This window comes from Leuciscus leuciscus (genome assembly GCF_965113295.1).
Source record: "Leuciscus leuciscus genome assembly, chromosome: 3".
In the NCBI taxonomy this organism is placed as follows: Eukaryota; Metazoa; Chordata; class Actinopteri; order Cypriniformes; family Leuciscidae; genus Leuciscus; species Leuciscus leuciscus.
Window position 1 is genome coordinate 13,634,049 of NC_138727.1, and position 27,800 is coordinate 13,661,848.

A 27,800-nucleotide genomic window follows, 5' to 3' on the forward strand; every position below is an offset into this window, starting at 1 on the left:
GCCACTTTTGCTCATATTTACCAAGGGTGCCGATATTAGTGGAGGGCACTGTACATTCTTAAATCTGAATAGGGGTTTGGGAACAAAGGAGACATTACTAAACTCGGTTTGTGTAGACATTAGACAGAGTCTTCTTCTGAGTTTAAACATTTCACACTAATTTTACTACATAATCTGTAGAATGATAAACCGCATGTTCAAAATGACATACTATATGAGACACATCCAGAGCTAAATGAGCCGTTAAGTCTTTTTAAATTAGGAGTCCCCTTAAATATGGGCAAATGGAGATGATTCATGTAAAATTATGGGAAACATGATAAAATGTGTGAAAGTAGCCTATACTCTGATTGGTAGATTATATCACCCTGCAGTATTATGAATATTGTTGGCTCTTTGACATATTGCGTTTGATCCTCCATTGTAAGTAACTTTGGTTAAAGGTGTCTGCTAAAGGCATAAATGTAAATGTAGATAAAAGAAGCATAAAAATACCCAAAATATTTCATAAACAATCATCGAAGAAGTAGAGGATGAAGTCAAACTTTGTGAATGACAGTTTCACTAAATAGAATTCTGTTCCAATTCTGTGGAAAATCTGCTGAGCTTTCCCTGGGCACAGATTCTGTGTGGGCCTGAGCATAAATTACAGTTTTGTACGGGAGTGACAATAATCAACAATCCAGAAAATAGAAGTCTTGAAAATGGAGCCAAAAAAATAAATAAACTTCCTTCCCCTGTTAGAAAGGGAAATGTTAAAAGCAACATTAGAGAGAAAGTAATCTGAAAGAAAGGTGCATGATAAAGTCATTTGTATTACAATGACAATGTCACGAGGATGAAGATGGAATGTCAGAGACTAAGTAAAAGTATCTTTCAATCTCAAAGCACTCAGCAAAACAATACTTCTGAAAACCTTCTGCCCTTGAGCTTGCGTGCTGCTTTCTGATTTTTAAGTACATTTGTTGCTATAAATGAAACAAGTAAACAGAATGAACATAAAGAGAATTACTTCTTCAACCCAACGACCAAAAACTAGCCACGTACAGTACACATAGATACATTTGGTTGTCAGTTCACCTTTTAACTCCTAATCTTGTTCTGTACGCAGTTCAGTAATTTATGGGACTGACAACCACATTCTACAAAAGAATTAACTTACAAAGGTTATATACAGTGTATATGGAACTGAACTGAACATAGTTGTTAATGATGTATTTATACGCACATCAGAGATGTGCATCAGGGCATCTCTTCCGTGTGTGTGTGTGTGTGTGTGTGTGTGTGTGTGTGTGTGTAAAAATCACAGGGGAAGAAGTACGCCCACGAGCTTTGATACAGTCGAGTTGCCAGATCTTCCTAAAAAAACAAAAACAAGCCCATAATAAATCAAGATAAATCCAAATGCTTAATATTGAAAACAAGACAAAATATCCCACACCTGCCTAATTTATTAACTCCATAAACTCGATGGATTTATGAGTCAAGCTGAAACAAGCTGAGAAACGCTTATAATAAATGGACATGGCAACAAGTGCGTGCTCTGTTAAGCAGCCTTCCAAACACAAACAAAACACAATGCATCTATGCAATTGCAGAACATTATTGCAGAGCATAACGAGTTTCTGGTCACTGTAATATTAAACAGGTCAAAATAGCGAATTCCAAACATGCAACATGCGAGAACTTTGCTTATTACCACGCTGTCAATCATCACAATTGTTTTAACAATAATTTAGGGAATTCACTCCCGTATTTAAATGCGGTTGTGAAATGAAGTTAAATGAAAATGAAATGAAATTTTATTTCATTAATTCCATATTTTATTAAGATGGGAGAAGCATACAACAAGGTAAATTCACCTTAATTTAACAACATAAACATAATCCAATTGCTCGAAACGGAGTGGGAAGAAGTCAGACTTATTTAGACCCACCCTGGTTGTCACTCGTGAAACTTTACAGTGTACACATGGCCTATGATGAATAAGTATCTGTGGGACACAAACAGAACAAGATGGCTGACTTGAAAAGTTATCACCTTTAGATTTGCGATAAACTATTCTCTTGTTAAATCTCTTCATTCCTGTATAATGCAAAATTGCAGCTATTAAAAGACAGTGTTACCAAGGAAACAAAATGTTCCCTAAACAAAGTTTGAAAAAGCTAAAAACGGGGCAGCAGAAGACAAGCAACTGCCAGTGAGATGAATGTTAATCCTAACGGATAACTTTCTCCAGGTATTATAGACCTCCTTGGTGTTAACGGGACACCTGGGGGTTTCAGTTCAGCAAAAGATTGATCAGAATCTCCCTCCACACCAAACAAAAAATGGGGTTTTTGCGTGTATGTATCTTTTTCTAATATGGATAATGATTTTCATTGAAATAAATGGAAATCATCCTTGAAACATTTTTGAAAGAAAGCAACTTTCACATCCCTTTGGATTCAACCCCCTCAGCATAATCCAAGTAAATGAGCTCTTGTGGGGACTGCAATACTCTGAGATAGGCCTGGAAAATAATATTTGATGGATGCATCAATATTTTGTTGACCTTATAATATCTAATCAAATTTTATTTCTGTAGGGAGAAAGAAGATAGAATTGGCATCTGAAATGTCTGAAGTCATAAACTTTAATGATTCATGCCTTCTGCTTATCTGCCTGTTTCTTTTTCCTGAAGATGGGAGAATACAGGTAGTTAGGCACATTGAAATGTTTGTTCTTCACAGCGAGGATCGCAAAAACTTTTACAGAGAAAAGTCAGCATTTTGGTGGACTAAAGTGAGCTTTTATTTTATACTGAATAGTCTAATTTGTTCACTTTTGCACCTTTGTTCATTTTTGAAAATCCATTAGAGGCCTTCAGTCAATAAACCTCCATCTTTGTATTCAACAGTCTGTTATTGTATGCATTTTACGTACTGTGATTAAATGAGAGAGGCAGATTCCAGGCATGTCCTCAGGACTCCATGATTCATCCAGATGTGAGCTTTATCCGTAAACATGAAGCAGACAGTCAGACAGACAAATATTAGTGAGAGTACCCGTCAGATTTTCCCTTTGGGATCACTGATGTTCCTACAGTATAATACAATTAATCATTCTAAATTACAAACTGAATTACATTCTATAACATTAAATAAATGGCGGCAGTTGAATGGCTCTGATGGGCCAGTGTAGCCCTTGGCTAGACACATTGTTTCAGGTGATTGCCTGCCTAATCTGATTTAATATGCCTGAGAGCGCTCATATTAGCGTCCGTGCTATTCTGTGCCATTTCGGCAGATGTGCAACAGGAATCATGTTACGTTAGACATCAAAGATTCTCTGACTTGAAAGTGCTACAGCCAAGACCATTACAGATGACCCAAATAATCTACTACTGTTAGCTAATGTCATATCATGTTTTGGTTACACTTTATTATAAGGTGCCTTTGTTACAATGTAATTATACTTTTTAGTACTGAGTACTATTAATTAAATATACTTACTATAAGTCTAGGATTAGGGTTTGGTTTAGGGTTAGTTGCATGTAATTATGCATGATTTACAGTTATTAAATAGTAACTACATGTAACATGAGTAAAAATGAAACTGTAAAATAAAGTGTTACCCATGTTTTTTTTTCTTCTATTGTCTACCTTTTTTCAATGTTCTGTTCTTGATAAAATAATAATAATACTGAATATCATTTTAAAACTAAATTACTTAACTATTAGAAATGTAAACAAAGAATTCAGATTTACATCGGGATCTGACATTCCATTCAAAAGTTTTGAGTCAGTAAGATTTCCTTTTTTTAAAGGGGTCATATAATGGTACATGCACTTTTACAAGTTGATTGTACTGAAATATGTGTTGGCTGTGCCTGTACACAACCATCATAAAATGATAAAAATCCATTTGCATCTTCTTATATGTTTCATCCCATCTCAAATCAAGCCGTTCGATTTTGTGACGTCACAAAATCGACGCCCCTCCCACAATTGTTGATTAACACAGACCCGCCCTCGCTCGTGAGCGAGCTGTTAATCATAGTCGCCGCGGACCGGCGCGGTCATTGTTGAAACGTTGGAGCACTGTCTATGAGCAGAATGGCGTCTAAGCGATTGTGGTGTTCTGTTCTTGGGTGTAATAACGAACACAGCAGTCATTTTGATGTTCCTAAATCCGAATCACTGAAGACGCAGTGGCTGAGTTTGTTTTCGAAAGGGAATATTCCCCACGATCAATGTCAATGCTTTCATGTTTGCGTGAATCATTTCACACACCAGACTGCTTTACAAACGAGGGTCAGTAACGTTATAAAGCTGGTTTTGCTAAGAAGCTGCTCCTGAAAAAAGGATCGGTACCAACTATTTGTGTTCCTGCTGCACCTCCAGAATAACTGAAGTGAGTGTAACATTTTATTAACCTTTACATTAATATTAATATTCATCTTTACAAATCGCTTGCACGCTTCACAATGAATGCGGCTGTTTACACTCAGGGTACATTACGGCATGTTTTCTATGTACGATGTTCTCAATATAATTAATAATCCCACGTTTATAATGAACAACCCGTTATGATTATTGTGTTATTATTAGAAACGGTGTACGCACAGAACAGAGGGGCGGGGTGGGTGAATTTCGTGTAAGATTCATAACATATACGGTGTTTTGCATGTAATAGCTTCCACGATGAAAGCACTGTTGGCTCCGATGAGGACTACACTCCGGAGACAAAGCGCATGTGGGCAGCTCCCGTAGCAGCAGGGGTGGTAGCCATGGTAGCGAGGGAGAGTGACAGTCGCCCAGCCAATCATTTCATTCGTTCCGAATGGAAATAAGTAGCTGTGTTTATTGCAGCCCTGAGAGGACTACAGACATTCGATTTTTATACTCTCTTTTTCAGTGTACTTACATTTTAATTATGTATTGGTATATAAAGACAGTTTAAACAAATTTGGGGAAAAGCCTACCCTACCTTTAAGTCCTATTCGGACACTAATTATTTCTCATGTCATGGGCTCGTATACGTATACAGTATTTTAAACATTTACAGGGGTAATTCGGTGATTTTAGTGCCGCCTGAATCCATAATATCAGTGTTTTTTGTCACTCAACCCACGTAAAAATCCCCGGGCAAATTAGTACCTACTGTTTTTTGACAAACAGTAATTTAATTGCCGTCTGAATCCACATCTCTGAGTTTACAAGAAGAGATTGAAAATTCACTTTTTAAATCCTTTTTGATCACTGCCGAGCACCGTACGTAAGATGTAGCCTACACTTTTATTACTGAAATGCTGGAAAGTATTTACAAGAACAAAATTTCATCGCAGCTCCACCTCAGCGAACAAAAATGGGAAAGAGAAGAAAGCACGTAAAAATGTGATATAGTTATGGCTGCAATGTGATACAATTTTAAATATGTAGGCTAGGCTATTAGAGTTTGGATTATTTTTTTATAATATCCCATGAGTCCTAATAAATGCAATTTCAACTATTTCTAAAGTGCTTCTTTTATAAAGAACACTGCTTTCTCACATAATGCAGTGAAACAGCCCCTGCACCAATTCAGCACCATCGCCACGGACAGCACCTGGTAACGTCGCACGTAAGAAGGTATATCTTAAGCAGCTTCCTGAGGTATGGTTCGGGGAACACGCCTAGAAATGGTATGCCTTTAGTTAAGTCATTCCTTAAGAGTCTTCGTAGCGCGCTAAGAGACAAGAGTTATCGGGAAACGCAGGCCAGGTTTTCTGAGCTTGTGTGACTGAGTGGAGGCGGGGCTCATTTGCATATTCATGGCGACATATATACTAAATGAAGCAAGGGTGTAGTTACAATCAAGCTATTTTAAGGCATGAAGCATTTTTTTTTTTTTTTTTATGAAGAAAAACTGTAAAAATTTAATTTTGGTGATCAAAGATGATTTTTAAGGGATAAAATTGACTACAGGGGAACTACAGTCAGTAATTTCTTATTTTGTGTCAGAGGTTATGAAAATGAAAAATGGAGTTGATACCTTTAATATAAAATATGAGCCTCAGCCACATACATTTAGAAAAATAATCTTGTACGGTCATAGCTATTCTAGTTTGGGTATGCAATATCTTCATGGTTTTCAAATATTATTAAATATTATTAAACTGTAATAATATTTCACTGATTATAATGTTAATAGTTTTTAATAAAAAATGCAGCCTTGGTGAACATTTGAGACTTCTTTCATAATGTCTTTAAAAATAATCTTACCGACCTCAAAATATTTGAATGCTATTACTTTTACTGGGAGTGTACAGCATCGCTCCATCATAGAATTCTAAACATTTGAATCGCAGAAAGCAAACTTATCTACATCTATATCTGGATATATGCCCGGTTATAATGCTCTTGTACATCTATTGATGAATTACTGCTGCCATGATCAACAGAAAATCAAAACCAACATCCCTTTAAAATTACATTCCGTGGGCAGTAATAATTCAACATGAATAGCACCAGGTAAAAAAAAAAGACACGATATATAATAAACCTAATTTACATAGAAAGGAGGCGAATTTGCACTGAAAACAATAACAATGATTGCAGGTTAAACCAAATCGGAGATGGTTGGCAAATAAGTCCCAGTTTTTTCGCTGAAAAACCAAATGCAAAAGTGACTCAACTATAAATGCCCCTTTGAATGTTGTTCTTCATGACCACATACTGTTGGGTCTCATGGTGTAAATTCACTGAAAAAGCAGGAGACAACTGAGGTGAGTATGATAGTGAAAATATAAACAACAACTGTAAAAGTTAAAAGGTGAAAACTGTAAAGCGTTTACATATGGTTTCAGTCATTTGCCTCCTTGGGGATTGTGAGCTGTCTGTCTACCTCTCGACGCTTTATATAACACGTTTATCCCTTATGAATGCCAATGAGGCATCTCAAAAACAGTCATTATTTAGAGAAGAATACAACTCAAATTAATTTTTAGCAATCTTCTTAGACGCTATTCAATCCAAGTGAACTCAGTCAACAGCTGTTTTGTCCTAGACAAGTTCTTAATTGTTTAGGAAAGCTATTTTTAATCTCGTTCAACTTTCAAACACTGTAATACAGATGGCATTCAACAATAAGAATGAAATCCACACTGAATGTGATGAATCTGCATCTCAAGACTCAACAAAGTTTTTTTCAAAGCCCTTGGAAACAAATTTAATCATATTTCACCTTCAAATCTCATTTTAAAACACATAAAAGGGTAAATAAAGTGTATAACACAAAATGAGTACATATGTTTAAAAATAAACAAACCCTAAAGGGTGTTTGTTTTACACTCAAAACACGTTTTTAATAGTGCGTCACATTTTATGAGCACAAAACAGTGAAGAATGAGTATGCTTTTTATGGACCTCAATCTCCTCTGATGTTTAGCTTCTCTCCCAGAGTTCGTAAGCTTTATAAGACCTCTCTGCTTTTCCAAATGACAGTGGAGGTGCCAGAGGAGTGAGTCCTAACCAAAGCACTGACCTCATCCTTTTATGAAGATGTTCTATTTCATGGTAAATTTGATCCGAAAGCCTCAAAGACTGCCTCTGCCTGCATCTACCCATTCTAGTCAAACATTGATAGAAAATTGAAAGAAAATAAAGAAATAAAAAGACAGAGACTGGGAGATGTAGTAACATATGTCCATTCTTTTCTTCACAGAAAATAAATCAACTACCCTGGACTCTGCCAAATGTCAATGGCACTACCATTGCTGAGAAATAACATGAAAAGTAAAAAAGAAAAAAGAAAGGGAAAGACAGTGAGTGGGTTTCATTTCCCAAATAAACATATTTGCATGTGTTCATCATTTCATGTTTATTTTTAATTATTTTCAAACTCATTTCATGAGCCAGTTTAATTTGAATTGGATAATACTGGAGTTATGATGAAAAGAAAATCTAGGACATTAACATGACCTCATATAAATGAATAATATTCCACCCTCACAGCAATCTTACAAACACATTGCATAGAATTTGTAAGAAAATATATCTTTGTTTTAGTTTAAGAAATCTTCTCTCCTACAGAACGCAAACACAAAATTAAATAAATAGTTATTTTGATGCTAAGCACCTCATACTACTGTACACTATCTGTGTTCTGTGTTAATCTAGTCAGGTTCTTCCATATTTTATACATTTATGAGGGCATTTGTGGCTTGGATATCTTTTGCCAGGTCTTGGTCATCTGAAAAACAAATTTGAGCTTTTAAACAGAGCCATATGCTTCAGTTATTATTCATCTTTATTTTATCTCCTATTGCCAAACATACTTTTTATGTCTCTCGCAACTGAAAAAACCTGCTGTTAAAAATTCTCAAACGACAATGTTTCAAGTGTCATAATGAGTTTGATGACAGTCATAAACACAAGTGATATTGGATTACTTCTGTACAATAAGTTTGTTAACCTCTTTGGAATTAGAATTTTACATGAATGGCTTCTAAATTTGTGCATTTTGCTTATGAAATAGAACTGTCTTTGATTATCATTTAATGTATTACTATGAAATTATATTTTAGGAGCTATTCTTGCATAAATGCATATAATTCCAAATGGGGCAATAACCGTTTCTCATAACTGTATACACTTTTCCCTACATAACTTCATAGGTTATTCCATATTGGCAGTTTACTTTCACTGTGAGATCTTTTTGCAGAAATGAGCCTCTAAATCATATTTCAATTTACTCAAGTGCAGTGGTCCATGGTCTGAAACACTAAAAACAGTAAATAATGTAACAATGATGATTAATAATAAACTTGCAGTATTGATTTTTGCACTACATCATGTGGAGAGAATTACCAAGAGGAAAGAATTACCAAGAAAAAAGAAAAAAAGAGTTGGGAGTTGGGAACTTGAGAGTTGGGAAAAAATATTATGGCACCTCTTTTTAACTGGCAGGATCAATTTTAGTTAGGACCTAAACACAATCCAAAAGTTTAATTTGATTGATAAAATAAAAATGTAAATAAACAAACAGATTTGTTTAACACTGGCCCAACCCTAGTACATGTAAACATGTCCATGAGACCAAAGCCATAATAATAAACAAAAAAACATTATCAAGCATTCTTGAATACAAAATTCTTAAAATAAACTTTCTCTTTTTATTATTATTTATTAATGTTGTTATATACATGGCATAATCTTGTGCTTTTTTTTCCAAAAAAGAAACATCCAAGAGAAAAAAAAAAGGTTTTGTTTTCTTTCGGTTTATCGTCTTATCTTTTTGACCAATGAACTAAAAATAGAGGACAGGGTTCGTTCGGTCAGTTTTCCTAGCGGAGGTTAGTCTTACTGCACGTGGAGGGACAGTAGCAGGTGATGTGCTTTACTAACAGTAGCAAAGGCACCTTAGTATCTTCTTTAGAAAAACACGCGCTCGTTTGCGGGTCGCCGTGTGTGTGTGCTCATTCATGAGTGCAGTCCAGCGTCCCGGCACACATTCACAATCCTCCACTGAGTCAGACGCTCATACAAAAATAAGAGGAACAAAACACACTCACAGAAGAAAAAAAAAGAAAAAAACAAGAGAGTTTCTGCTCCATTTACAGATTGGGAAGATGTGGCTCCAACTGAGCCAAGATACGTCAAATGATTCCTGAATTCTGCTTGAGAGGACAAAGAGGAAGAGGAAGATGGGAAAGAGGACAAATTGAAAGAGGAAGAGAATAGACAAGAGGAAGACAAAGAAAGGACAAAATAAAGAAAAAAGACTGATGTACGGTCAATGTGAGAAAGATGCTTTGATGACAGACAGACAGACAGACAGACAGACAGACAGATAGATAGATAGATAGATAGATAGATAGATAGATAGATAGATAGATAGATAGATAGATAGATAGATAGATAGATAGATAGATAGATAGATAGATAGATAGATAGATAGATAGATAGATAGATAGATAGATAGATAGATAGATAGATAGACTTATACTGGATGGACAAATGTAAGGGCAGATGGACAGACAGATGTAAGCATGGATAAAAGAAAGGCATTACAGAATTAAGAAAGAGAAGAGGACAGAGGAACCAGAGGAGGAAGGAAAAGAGCAAGAGAGGGAAGGTGAAGGAAGGCCTTTCTGGTGCTGGGTGGTCCATGGCCCACCCACCTTTCTCAGCTCCAGAGACACACGCTATTAGTGGTCTGGCAGGTGGAGGAGCTCTCTGCAGGAGACAGATAGAGCTTGCCACTGGGACATACACACACCTCGTACACAGTCTGTTTGGAGTATGTGGTCCCCGGACCAAGCAATAGGTCCACGCTCCCGTGTGGAAGATTTCCAAGACGGATTGAGTTTGCGTTTAAGAAGATCTGAGAAGAGGAGAGGTGAGGAGAGGAGAGCAGAGAAGAGAAGAGAAGAGGAGGAGAGCAGAACATACAGACATTATAATCAAAGACTTCAGATAAATCAACATAATAACAGTAATTTAAGATTACATTGCATTTACTCATATAAAAATGCCACACTGATGAAAGACTATATCATTATGTGAGACATACATAGTTGAACAGTGTTGTCCGTTGTGGTAAAGACACATCAATCTGACCAGTCCAGTCTAGTCTCTCTGTGTGTGTATGTGTGATGCTTAGACCATTTCCCAGCTTCAGACCCCCACAGCCCATTCATCTGGGTTATTGCTCACAAAAATGGCAAGCATTTTCCAAATTTGGCAGAAAAAAAAAGACATACAATTCAATGATATTGTCACACGTTTTGCACATTTTAACAGCTTGATTAGAAATAACACAAAGCAACAATATTATGCTCAATAATTATTTACCTTGATTTTCCTTTGTTTTATTTGCATATCACATTCCATGTGTCTATCTTATAGGCTCTTTGGTAACCAAGGACACTCATTGTATGGTATAGACAAACAAACAAACCAAGATCTTTATATAACATTGTGTTACTTTTAACAAAAAAGCACACACACAAAAAAAAAAAAAAAAAAAAAAAAAAAAAAACCTCAAACTTTAAGAAACACCTAAGATGCAAAATTATATTAAAAACTCTGGTTATGTAAGACTACCATGACACAATCCTGGCACATTAATTCATCCTAAAGGACACACATTTAATTTCCAGACATGGACCTGGAGCGAGAACATCACCAGGGACCTGAACTACATTTTATTAAAAGTCTGTTTGCCCATTGATTTATAAATATGTTGATTCCTGTATTTATTAGTTCCAAAAAGTCTGTTGGCTCTGACAACTAGGAAAGGCCAAATAATCTACACCATAACTCACACACTATGGATGAGTGACAAAAAACAAAGGAGTGAGAGAGAGAGAGAGAGAGAGAGAGAGAGAGAGAGAGAGAGAGAGAGAGAGAGAGAGAAGACACCAACAAGGAAGAACTAATTATTGTAAGTAATGGTGTCTGAGGTGTTGACAGGGCATATCTCTATAAACATTTGCACAAACAAGCCCCCATGATGCTTTGCTGTCAGCAGGACAGCACACAGCCACTTTTCCTAGCTGTCTCTCACTTTGTCTCTCATTATTTGTCTCTTTCGCCTTTTGCTGTGTCAGTTTTTCATTTTGCTCTCTCCAAGTGCCCTGCACACTTCAATATGACACTTATCAAATGTGAATTAGATTTTTACACAATCAACATTTTTTATACAGACATGGAGAGAGTGAATTTTACATGTCCCTACGTAAACTGCCATACTTGACACTTCTATTGAATGCAAGTTGAATGCAGGTTAAATGAATGCAAGATAAATGCTCCAATGGACTGCATAATGTTTACTATCCTAAAACCAGCATTGAATGTACCCAAGGGGATTTCAAGGACCTCTGTATGTCTGTTCCTCTATGCAGTAAGTTCAGGACAATTTTTATGAAGATGAACACGTCAATGGGAGCAATATAAAAGGAAAAAGCCTTTGCTGCACAAATAAAATAAAAATAAACATAAGTGGGCACACTCTAAAATATAATTCTGTGGCTTAGTAAATATTACAGTACTATTTAACTTTATTAACTTAATAAAATCTCTAAATATCGATTACTTGATTGTTTGAGTTAAACATACCAAAATAATTGACAAAAAATCCAACAGTTCATTTTATCTAAAATTGACAGTTATATATATATTTTTTTTTTCACTAAAATAATTTAGTATTTGACTAACCAATTATTTATTTATAACACAATATATTTGTGAAATTTATATCACAGTATTTGAGAATGGAGAATTAAACTGATCTGTTTCAAGAAACAAAAATATTACTTAATTCAAATCAATATTATTAATATATTTAACACACTCTTAAGAAATTGAGTAAAATTACTCAATAAAAACAATGCACCCCTCCCCCGCCCCCGCCCCCGCCCTCTGACGTGGCGACAACTCGACGGTTGAGTGAGCGCGGGCTGTTTGAATTCTCTCCAGTCTCCAGAACAGTTCTCTCTTCTCAGCGTCGCATAATTGGTGCATTTCCTCTGTGGAATTCAGGTGTGTGTATTTTTTTGTTTTATCTTTTATTTTATAAAATCATTACTGTGCTTTAAAGGGATACTCCACCGTTTTTTCATATTAAACTATGTTACTCCCTTAACTAAGATGAGTTGATACATACCTCTCTCGTCTCAGTGCGTGCACTCAATCGCTCTGTCTTGCGGCGAAACTTTGTTAGCACTTAGCTTAGCCCAGTTCATTCAATATGGGCCAAGCAGAGAAGCTACCAAACACCTCCACGTTTTCCCTATTTAAATACAGTTACTCGCGTAGTGTAACTCGACCTAGGACGGTGACACAAAACAAAACGTTGCGCTTTTCTAAGCGTGTAAAATGGATAACTATATTGTATGGCGGAATACCATAGCAAGTGCTTGTAAGCACTTCGACTTGGCGCAGTAATATCTTCACTCGTGAAAAATCCTCTCACCGGCCCCCGCTCCCTCTAGTGAAGATATTACTGCGCCAAGTCGAAGTGCTTACAAGCACTTGCTATGGTATTCCGCCATACAATATAGTTATCCATTTTACACGCTTAGAAAAGCGCAACGTTTTGTTTTGTGTCACCGTCCTAGGTCGAGTTACACTACGCGAGTAACTGTATTTAAATAGGGAAAACGTGGAGGTGTTTGGTAGCTTCTCTGCTTGGCCCATATTGAATGAACTGGGCTAAGCTAAGTGCTAACAAAGTTTCGCCGCAAGACAGAGCGATTGAGTGCACGCACTGAGACGAGAGAGGTATGTATCAACTCATCTTAGTTAAGGGAATAACATAGTTTAATATGAAAAAACGGTGGAGTATCCCTTTAAATCATTATTATTTAATGGAAAACAACATACAGAGGCGTAATTCGACACCTAAACGAGAGTCGCGCCTGTCTTTTCGCGTGATTGAAACGCCTTGCATAAAACACACGACTTTATTCCTAATGATAATGAATATAATTAATTTGGATAATAAAATGTCCTCAGAAATGTGCACTGTTTGTTTATTGGCAGGTTATGGAGTCAATCGCTCGCAGTGTCTTTCGGCTATGAGTGAAATGCAGGACGGCGGTCTAAAGTTAGAAATTCCCCCGCAGAGCGCGAGTCAATCTGATGGACCAAAATTTAAGTTAAACAAATGCAGATGCAGTCAGGAGTGGCAATTACGTTCAGTGCTAATTAAACTGTACTTTTTCTGTCAGTGATTTTGTTCCTTTAAAACTATTTAGGCCCAAACCAAAAATTTGTTTGCAGGTGCCACTTATTTAATGCAATGAAATTGTACGTCTGTGATTGGTTACAATACTAAAACCCACTACAAAAATAAACACATAAAAAAAAATAAAAAATTGTTGCAAAATGGAAATTAAATGTAATACCATCACAACTGTTTCATGATTAGTTATATTAATCAATCTTGATTATTTAATTAAATATGCCCCCTCTTAGTCTCCTGCTTTACATGTCCTTCTGTCTCCATTCTCTTTAAGGAATTTGCATTTGTCCTCTAAATGCTTTTATCACTTCATCCCCTTCATTGCCAAATTACTAAAATTCTATTTTGGCATTCGGTTAGCCGACATGTCCTCATGCATTGTGTCACCTAATACCGGTGAGTGCCGCCTTGGCCCAAAACAGACCCTCAAATCCAATTACATTTTAAACACTCTCCCGTTTTCTGTCAGGAGACGGAATTCCAGAATTTTCTGAGATATGGCATGGCTAATGATACCGCCCGCTGACAGCTATCATGACCCCTACTGAGAGACACTATGAGAAAGAGGGGTGGGGGGCCAACCAGCGGGAGCAAGAGAGAGAAAGAGACAAGGGAAAGAAGTCGGAGCGGAAGTCATTTAGGTCATCTTATGAAGGGATTAAAGATGGCACCCTCCCCAAATGAAAGTGTCTGTATGAATTACTGTCAGTCAACCATGGGATAAAAACAGTTGGTGCGTTGTTTACAAACCTCTTTCCGTTCTGGAAACACTATCGGGGAATGTGTGTGTGTGTACACTTGCATGTTTATATGTGTAGAGAAGACCAATTATAGTCGGTCCAAACATTTTTTCATGCATGATTTCTCCCATGTCACAGCTGGATGAGGAAAAGCAGCAAATGAAAATGAACAGGTCGAAAAAAGAGCTAAAGGTGGGAAGGATGGGGAGGGAAATGCAGCTGATGTTAAGAGGTAAATGAAGGGCGGGGGATAGAAACACATACAGGTGACCCATCAGACTTCACAAGGTCATTCGTGAGTATCTCATACCCCATTACGCTCTGGAGATGAGCAGAGTCGCATGCTATAAAACACAAACAGATCTCTTTTCTTCTTGTCTCTCTGACCGTGGCAATCAAACAATTATAGCGCACAGTTGTTGCACGTTTCATTTACTTCTGGACTTACTAATACAAATTGATGGTTTGAGCTCCCAAAAATAAAAAGGTTTATGGACCTGGGGCTGCATACTTGTCTTTCCCATTATTCTACAAGGGTCAAGTATCACAAAAATACCCCAATACAGGTGTCAGTATTCTCAATAATTTTTTTAATTTGTGTAAAGGGATAACTAAGCAAAATGAAAATTCTGTCATCATTTACTCAGCCCCATATTGTTCCAAACCTGTATGATGATCTGTGGAGTACAGAAGATCATTTTGAAAAATGTCTGTGTTCTTTGTCCACACAATGAAATGAAAGTCAATGGGATCTAAAGTTGTTCTGAATGTTGAATGAATAACAAGATGAAACACTCTAAAAAATATCTTATTTCGTGTTGTGATGGAAACAAACCTCAATACTCAAGTGGGTGATACAGTAACCTTGAAATATGCATTCAATTAAACTGGATGTGTTCTTTTTCAGGCAGCTAGCTATACACTTTTCAAAAGTTTAACAAACTTTGTTAAACATCATCACAAAGAGAAAAAACAGTGCTTGTCATAACTGTAATGGACTAAACAGTGAAGAACAAAAACAAAATATTGCGCCATTGACCAACTAAAAAGCTAGTCTAAAGTCAATGGCGCAATATTTTTTTTGTGTGATTTAAAGAGCGTGTTAGTAATATGCGCATATAGGCGGGTACACAACGTGCAGTCTATTTCAGTTGCCTCAAAATAGCAACACGCCAACAATGCGCCTGAACACACCTCGTTTTCAGACCAGCACACCCATGACTGAACAAATGGGCGCAAATTGCTATTTACACAACTTGGCGCAGGACGTGAAAATGATAACTGCGTCAGGCTGAAACTAACAAAAAACACCTGTCTCGCACCTGGCGCCGCATTGTGCCAGGTATATGATAGGGCCCTATAAGTTTTAAACACAATAGTTTTATTCTCTAATGCTTTAGAAAACCACTACTGGTACTTTCTCTTATAACGGTTGATACCTATGTGCTGATTAGAGGAACGGTATAATGTGACATCAAAAACATGTTTATATTTACAAACAACCATATGGCTAACAGAAGAATAATCTACAATTGACAAAATAATTAAGAGAGGAGCGCAACAACAGAAGGATAAGCCCGAATGGAGTTGGCACAAATAAAAACACTCCAAAAACTAAATTTTCCCCCTGACTTTTAGAGCCATACTTTAAAAAAGCGCCGCTAAGCACGGCAGAGAGAAGTGCCATGGGACTCCATACTCCAGAATAATAGAAAATAAAACCTTGCCGCCATCACGAAGAAACAACCCTGGGGCAAAACAAACCGCTGGCAGTAATTTGGCTGTTGGATTATTAACCTCATAGGATCTACCCCCCTCTCTCCTGCACTACGGGGCTTCTGATAGATTCGTCTGCTGATAGATGAGCCTGCTTCGGTGGCAGGGCTAGTTTAGGATCGTTTCTCTCATTACTTTGTCCCTATCACACACCTTAGTGGCTTTATTAAGATGCATGGGTTTAAGGGCTGGTCTCAAATGGACGCCATATTGGAGCTTTGCACCAACAAATGAAACATTAGCCTAGTACATATGCCTGGTTCAGCTCCCCTGTCTCCTCGGCTTGCTGACACCATATGTATCTATATCCACCGCCTCATTGGCTGGCTGAAGTGAGCGGGAGTGTTCAGGTGGAGAGAATGGGGGATTTACTCCACAGCTGCCATGTAACACAAGCACAACAACAAAATAGGTACTTAATTTCATGCATGATGGTGATGGTGTTTAGCGTAATGAAAACCGATCTAGTTGAGGGCTATGCTGGGGTAATCATGAGGATACATAGCACTGTTTTTATTCAACTTTTATCTGAATATCCAGTAATTGATTTAACCTCGTGTTTAACATTTTCATCTAATATCAATACATTTCAAGTAATATAATTTAATCTATTTACACAGTTCTGTTTAAAAGTTGAGGTCTTTAAGATTTTTTAAAACAAATTGATACTTTTATACAGCAAGGATGAAATAAAATGATCAAAAGTGACAGTAAATATTACATTGTTCGACAAAAACCAATACAGCCTCATTGGAAAAACTTACCTGTGGCAACATTTTATCAAAATGCAAATACGAACCAATACGTTCATATCACTGCAGTTTCTAAAAGAAATGAACACTAGAGGCAATAAAACAGCAAGCACTTTTAATTGTTTTCACACACAATTGGGCAGATTATGGATAAATAAAGTCTTGTTTTTAGGTGGCTCCTTGCACAATTATGGTATAACCTCAAAACACTTTTTACCATAGTGCATGATTTGTAGACAAATATATGTTGGAGTTTGCATCAGTTAACCAGCTCCATATTTTCAGTTTTACTGTCATATTAAGCTTGCTCAGTAGCTGCACCTGGCACAGAATTGTACTCGTGATGCAGAGAGCTCGGGTGTGAAGCCCATGAAAGACGAGTCACGATATACAGTAAGAGCTCAAAGTCCCCCCCAAAAAAAGCTAAAATGCCATGGTTACGATTACGTTTTCATTTCGCATTTGCTTTTGTTAACACTATCGGGCAGGTTTAGGGTATAATGTAGCTAGCTGTACGTTATTTTAAAACGTGATGGAGCATTAATTTAATCTTTTAGCGCCACTCACCAGACATTTTAATTCAGAACTGCAGAGATACATAGAAACTCCGACACAATAAAAAGTTGTCATATTCACGTTCAACTGTTCCAAAAAAAAAAAAAAAATGCTTTTAGCTCCACTCACTGGACATTTCACTTTGAAACTGTCGTTAAACATGCACGACGCAACGTAGGCCTATTTTGCATTTTGCAAAAATGTTACCACAGGTAAATTCTTCGAATGAGCCTGGGCTGACAAAAAATATTTTAAATAAATGCAGTTCTTTTGAACGTTCTACCTTTCTCAGTTATTATGCTTTATTTCCAGATTCAATCATAGTCTCTTTCTTACGTACTACACAACGTAGGCACATGCACACTCTTCAAAAATGGTGCTTTAAATCTCTTGACTAACTAAAAGACGTACATGACATAATACATATATTCAAAGTAAAAGATATAGATGAATGAATGTCAACTTGCTTATTTTGCTCAATATAAGGATTTATTAAGCCCAAATGCCATGCAAACAAGAAACTATGCTTCACATGTTTGGAGCTGTCGTTCCAACCACACAACTTTTTGCGAAGCTGTTTGCAAATGTTCATTGGAACTATGGTTTCGGGAAACACCAACTCATTGAACTATTTTGATAATGACAGAACTTGCAACCATAGTTAGCTAACAATGCTTTTGGGAAACGCACCCCAGGCTGAAAGACAGCAAACAAGTTTGGGCTGTTTTAAGCAGTTTTTTTTTTTTTTTCAAAAACACTTGTAATTTGTTTAAAGGATCATATATATATTAATTGGTTAAAATGACCGCGCCTTTAATTGTGCCATACAAAGCTGTAATGACTTCAGCTAAAGAAATAGCATTCAGGATCTCTTCTCCCTCTCTTTCTCTCTCACGAGAGCTATCAGAGCACATACAGCAGTCACTTCTCATTTCCCTTGATCTTAATGGGCAGCAGGAAGAGAAAAGGCAATAGGACATGGACCCAGTCAGCCATTCTCCTTTAATTCTCTCACCCCAAACTTTTTAACATTGCCCTCTTAAGAGTCAGCTGCTGACAGCATTGATTTGATTTCTCGTCTCAGCTGTCTAATGCACTTGATTCTCTTCTCCAAATTGACAGAGGCATCTATTTTCAGCGTCTCTTCCCTCTGGAGAATTACAAGGAGAGATGGGGGCAAACAGGATGGGATTGTGCTGATATGAGCATTTGTTCTAAATTACTGAGCTTGTTCATAAGAGAGAGAGAGAGAGAGAGAGAGAGAGAGAGAGAGAGAGAGAGAGAGAGAGAGAGAGAGAGAGAGAGAGAGAGAGAGAGAGAGAGAGAGAGAGAGAGAGAGAGAGAGAAAATACATACTGTACACCTTTAACACATTACTTCAAAAATACATAATCATTAATATATATATATATATATATATATATATATGTGTGTGTGTGTATGAAAAGTTCAGATGCAAAAGCCTCTAAGTGCCATCTGAAATTTTCTTCTAGAATGATAATTTTTTATCAAGCTTGTATATTTAAGTTCAGTAATTTCACTTAAATAACAATGAATAGGTCATTTTCATTGCCATTTAAGTGAAATTACTGAACTTAAATATACGAGCTTGATAAAAATTATCATTTATATATATATATATATATATATATATATATATATATATATATATATAAGAAATACATAACAGAAGATTCAGTATCATTCACCAATTCATAATACTTATACTCCATAACCAGCCTACTTTTTACCAGAGCTCTGAACATGTTCAAAGGATCAGAATCACTATTGCATTTTTATCTTTCTTGTCAGTCAAATTGGCCTTACCAAATAAGAATTTATCAAAACAATTTTGCCTTTATTTGAGGTGCTATATTTTTGTCCAAAAATAAATAAATTTGTAAAAATAAAACCTAAATGATGGCTAAAGTCTTTTAACACACCAATAATTTCTAATAGCCTTGAACATCCAATAAATATATGAAAAACCTCCATTGCAAATCTCCACTTCTTTTTTTAATTGGTTTCTTATACAATGTCCTCCGACATCCTTTTGGAGAGGCCCCTGATTCAACAAAATTAGTCCATTTGGTCTCTGGAAGATCTTTCAATGCTCTTAAATTTCAATATTTTACACAAACAAGATAAAGTGACTTCTTAGTTTTAGTGTCAAAGAGACCAATTTCAGGTGTTGTAAAAGAAAGTAATCTTCCATCAACCTCCTGCTAATCTCCTACATTTAAACCCACCCTGATGCTGGGGAATACAGTCTCAAACATTTCTGCTTGCAATGGTATTACAGTAAAAGACTCCTGCATCTCAGCTATTCATTTTTCAACAGTCCGAACAGAATGAATACAAATCTTCATAGCAAGTTTTTCTGCAGAAATCCATTTGTCCCTTGACCGAAGATGACAGATTTGACATATTCCTGCTTTAACCAAGCTTGTGCAGACACCTTTAGATTTTAACATCACACTATAGATAAAAGAGGATTAAAAATCAAAGGGTTGTCGCATCGTGATTTGCAACTGTTGCAAATCCATTTGTTCTTCACTTCAGAAGTAGTGTGAGCGTGTGACGTCAAAAATAGAACGTGCATCAGTTTACAGTCGGGAATTTGTTGTGCTGCATCGCATTTATTGTAGACAGCATCACTGATTATAATGGGTTTTATCTGCTTTTGTTACGTCACAACACTCGTGTATGCAGTATACATGGTGTATAAACGGTGTAACTGACACTTTTCTCACAGGTGCTATAGTATTGGAAGACTATAAGTGAATAACAGTTGTTCATCACACAAAGCTATATTGTATGGATTCAAAAGACTTGGTGTACAGTGCACAAGTAATATGGATCACTTTTATGGTGCTTTTGAGTCATTTTTAAAGCTCCAGTCCCCATTCACTGTAATTGCGTGGTCAACAGAGTGACCACGATATCCCCTAACATTTCTCATTTTGTCTTCCACTAAAAAAAACAAAAAAAAAAAAAACAGTTGAGTGAATAAATAACAATATTAATATTTGTGTGAACTTTAATGCTTTAAGAAATGACCAAGTTTTACAAGTGCCCATACTGTGCATCAATGACTTTCTCTTATATCACTCCTTACTGCACCATCCTGCTATCTCAGGCACAAAGGAAGAAGAGAGAAAAAAGAAGAAGAAGAAAAAAAAAACTTTTTTCGCAAAGAGGTGACAGAACAGCATGATATATGACTTGGACTCATGGAAGTTAATTAAATAGCCTGGGCAGTTACTAAAGTGAGATAGGAGAAGGAGAGAGAGACAAAGGAAGACAGAGGGGAAGAAATAGAGCTAGGCAGCTCAACATGACGGCACTAATTTGAACAAAAGGGGGGTGGGGGTGAGCGTGGATAATCTAAACATGTTCAAGGTGCTCTTAGAATTACACTAACACTGCAATTACTGGACAGTGAACTAGGCTTGTAGACAGAGAAAGATGTAGACAGATGAGTGTAAAACAGGATGACAAAGAACATAATAAAGCATGAACAAGAAAAAGGAGAAAGATCTGGAGTATTTTGGACGTGTTTGGTTGAGGCAGTTATTGAGGACATGATCTGCTCACATCTGACCAGATAGGATTGTGTGAAGTCACATCTACCACCTTAACAAAAGGTCTAATGTAACACATATGAGATGTGAACATTTGATAACTCATTCAGAGCTCTTTACATAAGTACAGTACATGCACTATTAATAAAAATAAAAATAAAACTTCTGTATTGAAGAAATTGTATGTGAACCCTTTGGATTTACTGGGATTTCAGCACAAATTGCTTATAAAATTTGACTTGATCTTCAACTTAAACCAATAATATACTACCAAACTGAAACATGTTTCTGTTTAAGTTTTTTAAAGGTTAGCTCATTAAAACAGCAAATTCTGCCATTAATTACTCGTTTCAAACCCATTCCAAAAAAAAATTTATTTATTTTTTTATGAAATCTGAGAGATTTCTGTTCCTTCATTGAAAGTTTAAACATCTTAAAAGTTAAGACATCTTAAAAGTAATCCATATTAATTGAGCAGTTTAATCCACAGCTTCTGAAGGGGAAAAAAATCACTTAATCTAATGAACAGATCTAATAACACACACATATTGAGCATATCAAATACAGTCAATGAAAGCTCAAATGTGATTGCTTGATGCTCGTAAACAAAACTCATTGGTTCTTGTGGAAGAGCAGGATTGACCAGTGTGCATTGATCAATGACTATGTGAAGAAAATCATAAATTAAATCTGTTCATCATAAAGTGGACTAAACTGTTCAATTCATATGCAAAACGTGTCTTTATGAAAGAGTGAAAAAGTGTGAGAGAAGGGGGAAACTACAACACTTCATTCTCAATTAATTTGTTGACATGTTGTCAAGAATAAACTTGTGTGTTAGTAAGTGCACTATGTGTGGCGAATGATCTTGTAATTGACTATGAGTTTTCTAAAGTGCTCACCAACATGACAGAAAACAATAAAACTTGAGTTTTAAATGCTCAGAGGGATGCGTTACTGTAGTGTGCGCTTGACAAGCCACAACAATGGACACAATTGTTTTTTTTTACAAATTATACAATGGGGTTGATCAAATAAAAAAAATAAAAATGTTTTTAAACAAGACTTTTATGCTCACCAAGGCTGTATATATCTATTCAAAATACAGTAAAAACAGTAATATTGTCGAAAAAATAATTGTTCCCTTTCGAGGGAACTCGAACTGCGTCGATAAGACACTTTGGGGAACGCCCTTAGCGTAGCGGCTCTGAAGCATGAATGAAACTAAGCCAATCTTGATTGGTGTTGCGTCATGACGTAACGTGTGACGGCATACACGGAAGCTACAAAAGGACGTCGGCACACAACAGAGTTAGCTTTTTGCTCTTCAGCAAGCGCTCTGTGTGAAACTGTCTGTCCTATTTGGTGTTGTTTGTCCCATAAGAATTGTCCCAAATAAGGTCTGCATTGCAATATAGAATCTAGTGGCTCGGATCTCGCGTTTGCCGAGGCAGTGCGTAGATTACGAGTCCACTCTGCAATAAGATTCTGTGACTGGGATCTCGCGTTTGCCGAGGCAGCGCGTAGTTTAAAGGTCTCCATTGCAATACAGAATCTATAGTGGCTCGGATCTCGCGTTTGCCGAGGCAGCGCGTACATTACGGGGCTACTCTGCAATAAAGATTCTGTGACTGGGTTCTCGCGTTTGCCGAGGCAGCGCGTAGATTAAGGTCTGCATTGCAATACAGAATCTATAGTGGCTCGGATCTCGCGTTTGCCGAGGCAGCGCGTAGATTACGGGGCTACTCTGCAATAAAGATTCTGTGACTGGGTTCTCGCGTTTGCCGAAGCAGCGCGTAGATTAAGGTCTGCATTGCAATACAGAATCTATAGTAGCTCGGATCTCGCGTTTGCCGAGGCAGCGCACAGATTACGGGGCTACTCTGCAATAAAGATTCTGTGTGGGTGCGAGGCATGCACAGTCAGCTCCTGAGGGTGCTGGCTGTGTTCATTGAGAAATATCTCGATGCACACAGCCGTGCGTTTCAGGTGTTTCAGCCTCGCGCCCGTTGACTTTCTTCTCGAGAGATGAAAGCCAAATATATTGTGAACGACTCAAATCTCGCGTTTGCCGAGGCAGCGCGTAGATTACGAATCTGCAATAAAAGGGACACACGCGATCTGTGAAATAATACTGTTTGGGTGCGAGGCATTCACAGTCAGCTCCTGAGGGTGCTGGCAGTGTTCATTGAGAAATATATCGGCGCGCGTGCATAGTAAAAGCCGTGCGCTGTCAGATGTTTCAACCTCGCACCTGTTGACATTCTTCTCGAGGGATGAAAGTCAAATATATTGTAACGGCTCGAATCTAGCGTTTGCCCTCAGCCTAACATCCAGACCGTGTTTCACTTATCCAGTGTTTTTGGCTGCATTTAATTTTGAGGAATTAAAATGATGAGCAGCGAACGTCGAAAATCTTTTTCGATTTTTCCCTGCCGGTCCTCCGCTTCAGGGTATCGAAAACGAGACGAAAATTGCTGTCCCCCCCGTGGAGAGACGAGCGAGAATCGCTCCTCCGCGGAGCCCTCAGGCAGTGTTCGCGTCCGCACATCGGAAACTGTTTACGATTATTCCCTGCCGGTCCTCCGCTTCAGGGTGTCGAGAACGAAACCGAAAGAGCCTCCCTCCCCTCTGGGGAGCCCTCAGGAAATCGATGTCTGGTTCCTGTCGTAAAATGCGCTTCGGGACACATCGTTTTCCAGCGAATGCACGCTGCTCTTTCTGCCCCACAGGCTTGCGGCCAGGCAGCGCTCGCATCCGCACATCGGAAACTGTTTTCGATTATTCCCTGCCGGTCCTCCGCTTCAGGGTGTCGAGAACGAAACCGAAAGAGCCTCCCCTCTGGGGAGCCCTCAGGAAATCGATGTTTGTATCCCGCCGTAAAGTGCACTTCGGGACACATCAGTTTCCAGATATTCAAGCATTTATGAGCCATATACCTTTATAAACATTTAAGTGTGTACTTTTAAATGATCGGATTCAAACTGAAAACAAATATTCTCTGTTTAAGTAATTTGTATAAAACCAACAAGATGTCCAGTATCTCAAACGCTTGCTAATTATTTTTAATTCGATCACGCCCACTCGCGCAAAAGAGATTCACATGCAAATCTCCACATGGAACGCGAACGCCTCGTTACCTCAAACAAAAAGCACCAAAACACTTCATCAGTCTCTGCTTTTCGTCGAGTTTGAAAGACGCGCCATGAGCTTACATTGGATTTACCTCAGAAGAAGAAGAACGCAATTTGAAGACAAGAAAGATGTAAGGTAAGAAATTCTTACATATTAGTTTGTTATTGTTGCATAAATTTCACATTGCAGTTGAACTGTTGCTAGATATATGGTGAATATTATAATATTTAGACCCGTGTTTACTGTTACTGTGTTTCTGGATATCTGCTCAAACGTAGATATGTATATGGTAATGTTTTATATTTGAGCGCGATCGCGTTTGAATGTATCATATTTTGAAAAGCAAAACGCACCAAACGGCTTCATGTTTTTACTATTATCTCGTTTCATATCATCATAACGAATGTAAACATTTGAAGTAACATGATAAACAATATATTTTTCTCTAGCTTAGTTGTTACTGAAATCTTTTGGAAGATTTATAGGCTGCTATAGGTTATTGTTATTATTATTTTATCCAGCACTGCGCATAGCCTATGCTTACAAGGCACAACAAACCTGGTGTTCATTATATTATATATTGTTGGAAACATTTGTGTGTGTGTGTGTGTGTGTGTGTGTGTGTATTCTGTGAATTTTAAAAAGCAATTTTAACCAGAAAAATCTAAAATTGATTCCCAAAATCGTGCAGGCCTAGTTTCTCTTGATACCAGTATGTTCACTTTTTTCTTTTCTTTCAGGGACCAGATACCACTGAGTGAAAGTGAAAATCAAACACCTTGGAAATGAAAGGTATGTACAATGTTTTTAGGAATGGCACAAAGGTCTCTGTCTTTGGATCATTGTTTTCAATAAGTGCTTTTTTGTCATTTGTTGTGTATCTTTGGATTATGTTGTGTGTGTTGTAAATAAATCCAAACAATATAAAAGCCATTCTTTTTTTAAATCTCCTCATTCTTTGTGCAAGGTTGCTCAGAAAAAAAAAAAAAAGATTTTTATTTTTATATACAGTAAAATTGTGCTTCAAATAAAAAAGTATTTACCTACACCTTATTCTTGTTTAAAATCATTTACATAATATGAATGTATATAGAGCGTCATAAAAAGGTGACCTTGAAATTGTGGCGTTAAAGGTGACGCGAGCCGAGGAAAAATTTCGGTGCACCCAATTTTTGTGCTGGTGCACCTAAATAAAAAAGTTAGGCGCACCAGTGCAACCAAGGCAAAAAGTTAGTCTGGAGCCCTGCCTTGGGGTACAGACTGCAGTTCGGTTTCCGCCCACCAAGGTTCAACGGGGTGGTCTGAACTGTAGTCGACCCAAAAGCAGGGTCGAGTATTGGAACAAAAAGTAAACTCCCTGCTGGTAGAGGAGGCTATAGAACGTATTCCTCCGCCAGACAGTGTCCGGGTCTGGGTTTTACAGCCGCTACTTCATAGTTCCCAAGAAGGATGGGGGGTTGCGTCCAATATTAGATCAAAGGCACTTGAATCGGTCTCTGAGGAGGTTCAGATTCAAGATGCTTACCATCGTGAATCAAACTCAATCTGAGGATTGGTTTGTCATGATAGATCTGAAGGACGCATAATTCCACATATCCATCCTTCCATCTCACAGGAAGTTCCTGAGATTCGCATTCGGGGGTGAAGCGTACCAATATCGAGTTCTTCCGTTCGGCCTAGCTCTCTCCCCTCGCACATTTAACAAATGCATGGATGCAGCTCTAGCACCGCTGAGGCTTCTGGGTGACTGGCTATTTTTGACCCAGTCACAAGAGCTGGCAGTTTGGCATCGAGATGTTGTCCTTGCCCACATCCAGAGCCGGGGGTTGAGACTCAACACGAAAAAGAGTGTGTTGGCACTAGCCCAGAGAACCATGTTCCTGGGAGTGGTGCGGGACTCGGTCACAATGCGGGCACAATTGTCTCCTGCATGGATCGAGTCCATCCTGGCCACGGTGACCAGGATAAAGCTAGGCCAAGCCATCACTGTAAAACATTTTCAGAGAGTGTTAGGGCTCATGGCAGCAGCGTCCAACATCATTCCTTTCGGCCTGCTGCACATGAGGGCCCTGCAGTGGTGGTTGGAAACCAAGGGGTTCTCCCTGAGGGGGAACCCATTCCGCATTATCAGGGTTACGCGCAGGTGCCTTCGTTCCCTATCTATGTGGAAGAAAGCTTGGTTTGTGTCCCAAGGCCCCGTGCTGGGAGCGTCATGTCGCCGGAAAGCCGCTTTGACAGGTGGTGAAGTCGATATGGGAGAGGTTCGGCCCAGTGGAAGTGGATTGTTTGCGTCTCGAGGGACGTCCCACTGTCCACTGTGGTTTTCTCTCACCCATCCAGCCCTATTGGGTTTGGATGCCATGGTACAGACGTGGCCGAGGCTACGCCTGTACGTTTTTTCCCCGATTGCTCTGCTCCCGGGAGTTCTGGAGAGGGTCCGTCGAGATGGGATCAGCTTAATTCTAGTTGCCCCGTACTGGTTGGCCCGGGTATGGTTTTCATCACAGCACTCCTGGCAGGCAAGCCTTGGCAGATCCCTCTGAGGAGGGACCTATTTCCACAGGCCGGGGGCTCAATATTCACCCTCGACCAGACCTGTGGAAACTTTGGGCCTGGCCCCTGAGGGGGCTCAGTACCTAGAGGTTGGCCTGTTGGCTGGAGTGGTTTAAACCATACTCAGTTCCAGAGCTCCTTCCACGAGGAGATTGTACGGCCTAAAGTGGAATGTGTTTCCACTGGGTGTAGAGAGCGTGAGGTGGACCCAGTTAACTGCCCGGTTGGCTTCAGTGCTGGAGCTCCTCCAAGATCGCCTCTCGGCTCGTCTTACCCCGTCCACACCAGTGTTAATTTTGGCAGCCATTTTTGATTTAGTCTTAGTTTTCATCTTGAGACGAAAATACTTATTGGTCTTAGTCACATTTTAGTCATTTTGTCTTTCATAGTTTTAGTCTAGTTTTAGTTGACAAAAAGCCATTGTGTTTTTTGTCAACTTTTAGTCAAACTGCAGTTACCTACATTAATTTTGGTAGCTATTTATATGTAGTCTATATGTAGTAGACAAAAAATGTCCAAAATGTTTTATCTCTAGGCCAATTCAGTTAAGAAATGTAAATTAAGGTAACAGGCTGTATTGACATTGCACTCTTTAGGAGTAGCACTTGTGCAATTCTACATAACCCTTTTCCTTAGTTCAGTGGTTTTTAGAGTGCCCTACCCCCTCTCTTCCACTTAGACTGCAGTCACACTTTTTCCATTAAGGGACTTTTTTTTTAATTAAACAATGTTCAATAAATATGCAATGATGGTAAAAACGAAGTGATACCAGTACTTTTAAAATATTAAATTAAAGCCAGTAGTAAGTCAATGTCTTTATGAGTGAGTCATGGAGTCATTCATTCATTCAGTAAGGAAGCAAGCTGCTATTTTTATGAACGGGTCATTGAATCTCACGATTCATTCTAAGCCACAGAATCGTTCACGAATCACCGCTGTGTGCTGCAGTTCTGCTATGGCTTTCGTTGCAAAATAGAGCAATAAGCCTACTGACA

General features: G+C 38.1%; 1 protein-coding gene and 1 long non-coding RNA gene across 3 annotated transcripts in view; one reads left to right on the forward strand and one right to left on the reverse strand.

The window, feature by feature from the left end:
- The window catches only part of LOC309495921, a 385,613-nt gene that overhangs the window by 87,952 nt on the left and 269,861 nt on the right, over positions 1-27,800 (forward strand). The gene's annotated exons all lie outside the window — the stretch shown is intronic.
- Positions 9,114-27,800, reverse strand: part of sgcz (sarcoglycan zeta) — a 328,983-nt gene continuing 310,296 nt past the window's right edge. For both annotated transcript variants that reach the window (XM_082165838.1, XM_082165839.1), the window contains exon 8: positions 9,114-10,347. In XM_082165838.1, the coding sequence (XP_082021964.1) occupies positions 10,150-10,347 (198 nt within the window). In that variant the 3' untranslated portion in view covers positions 9,114-10,149. The remainder of the gene's footprint in view (positions 10,348-27,800) is intronic.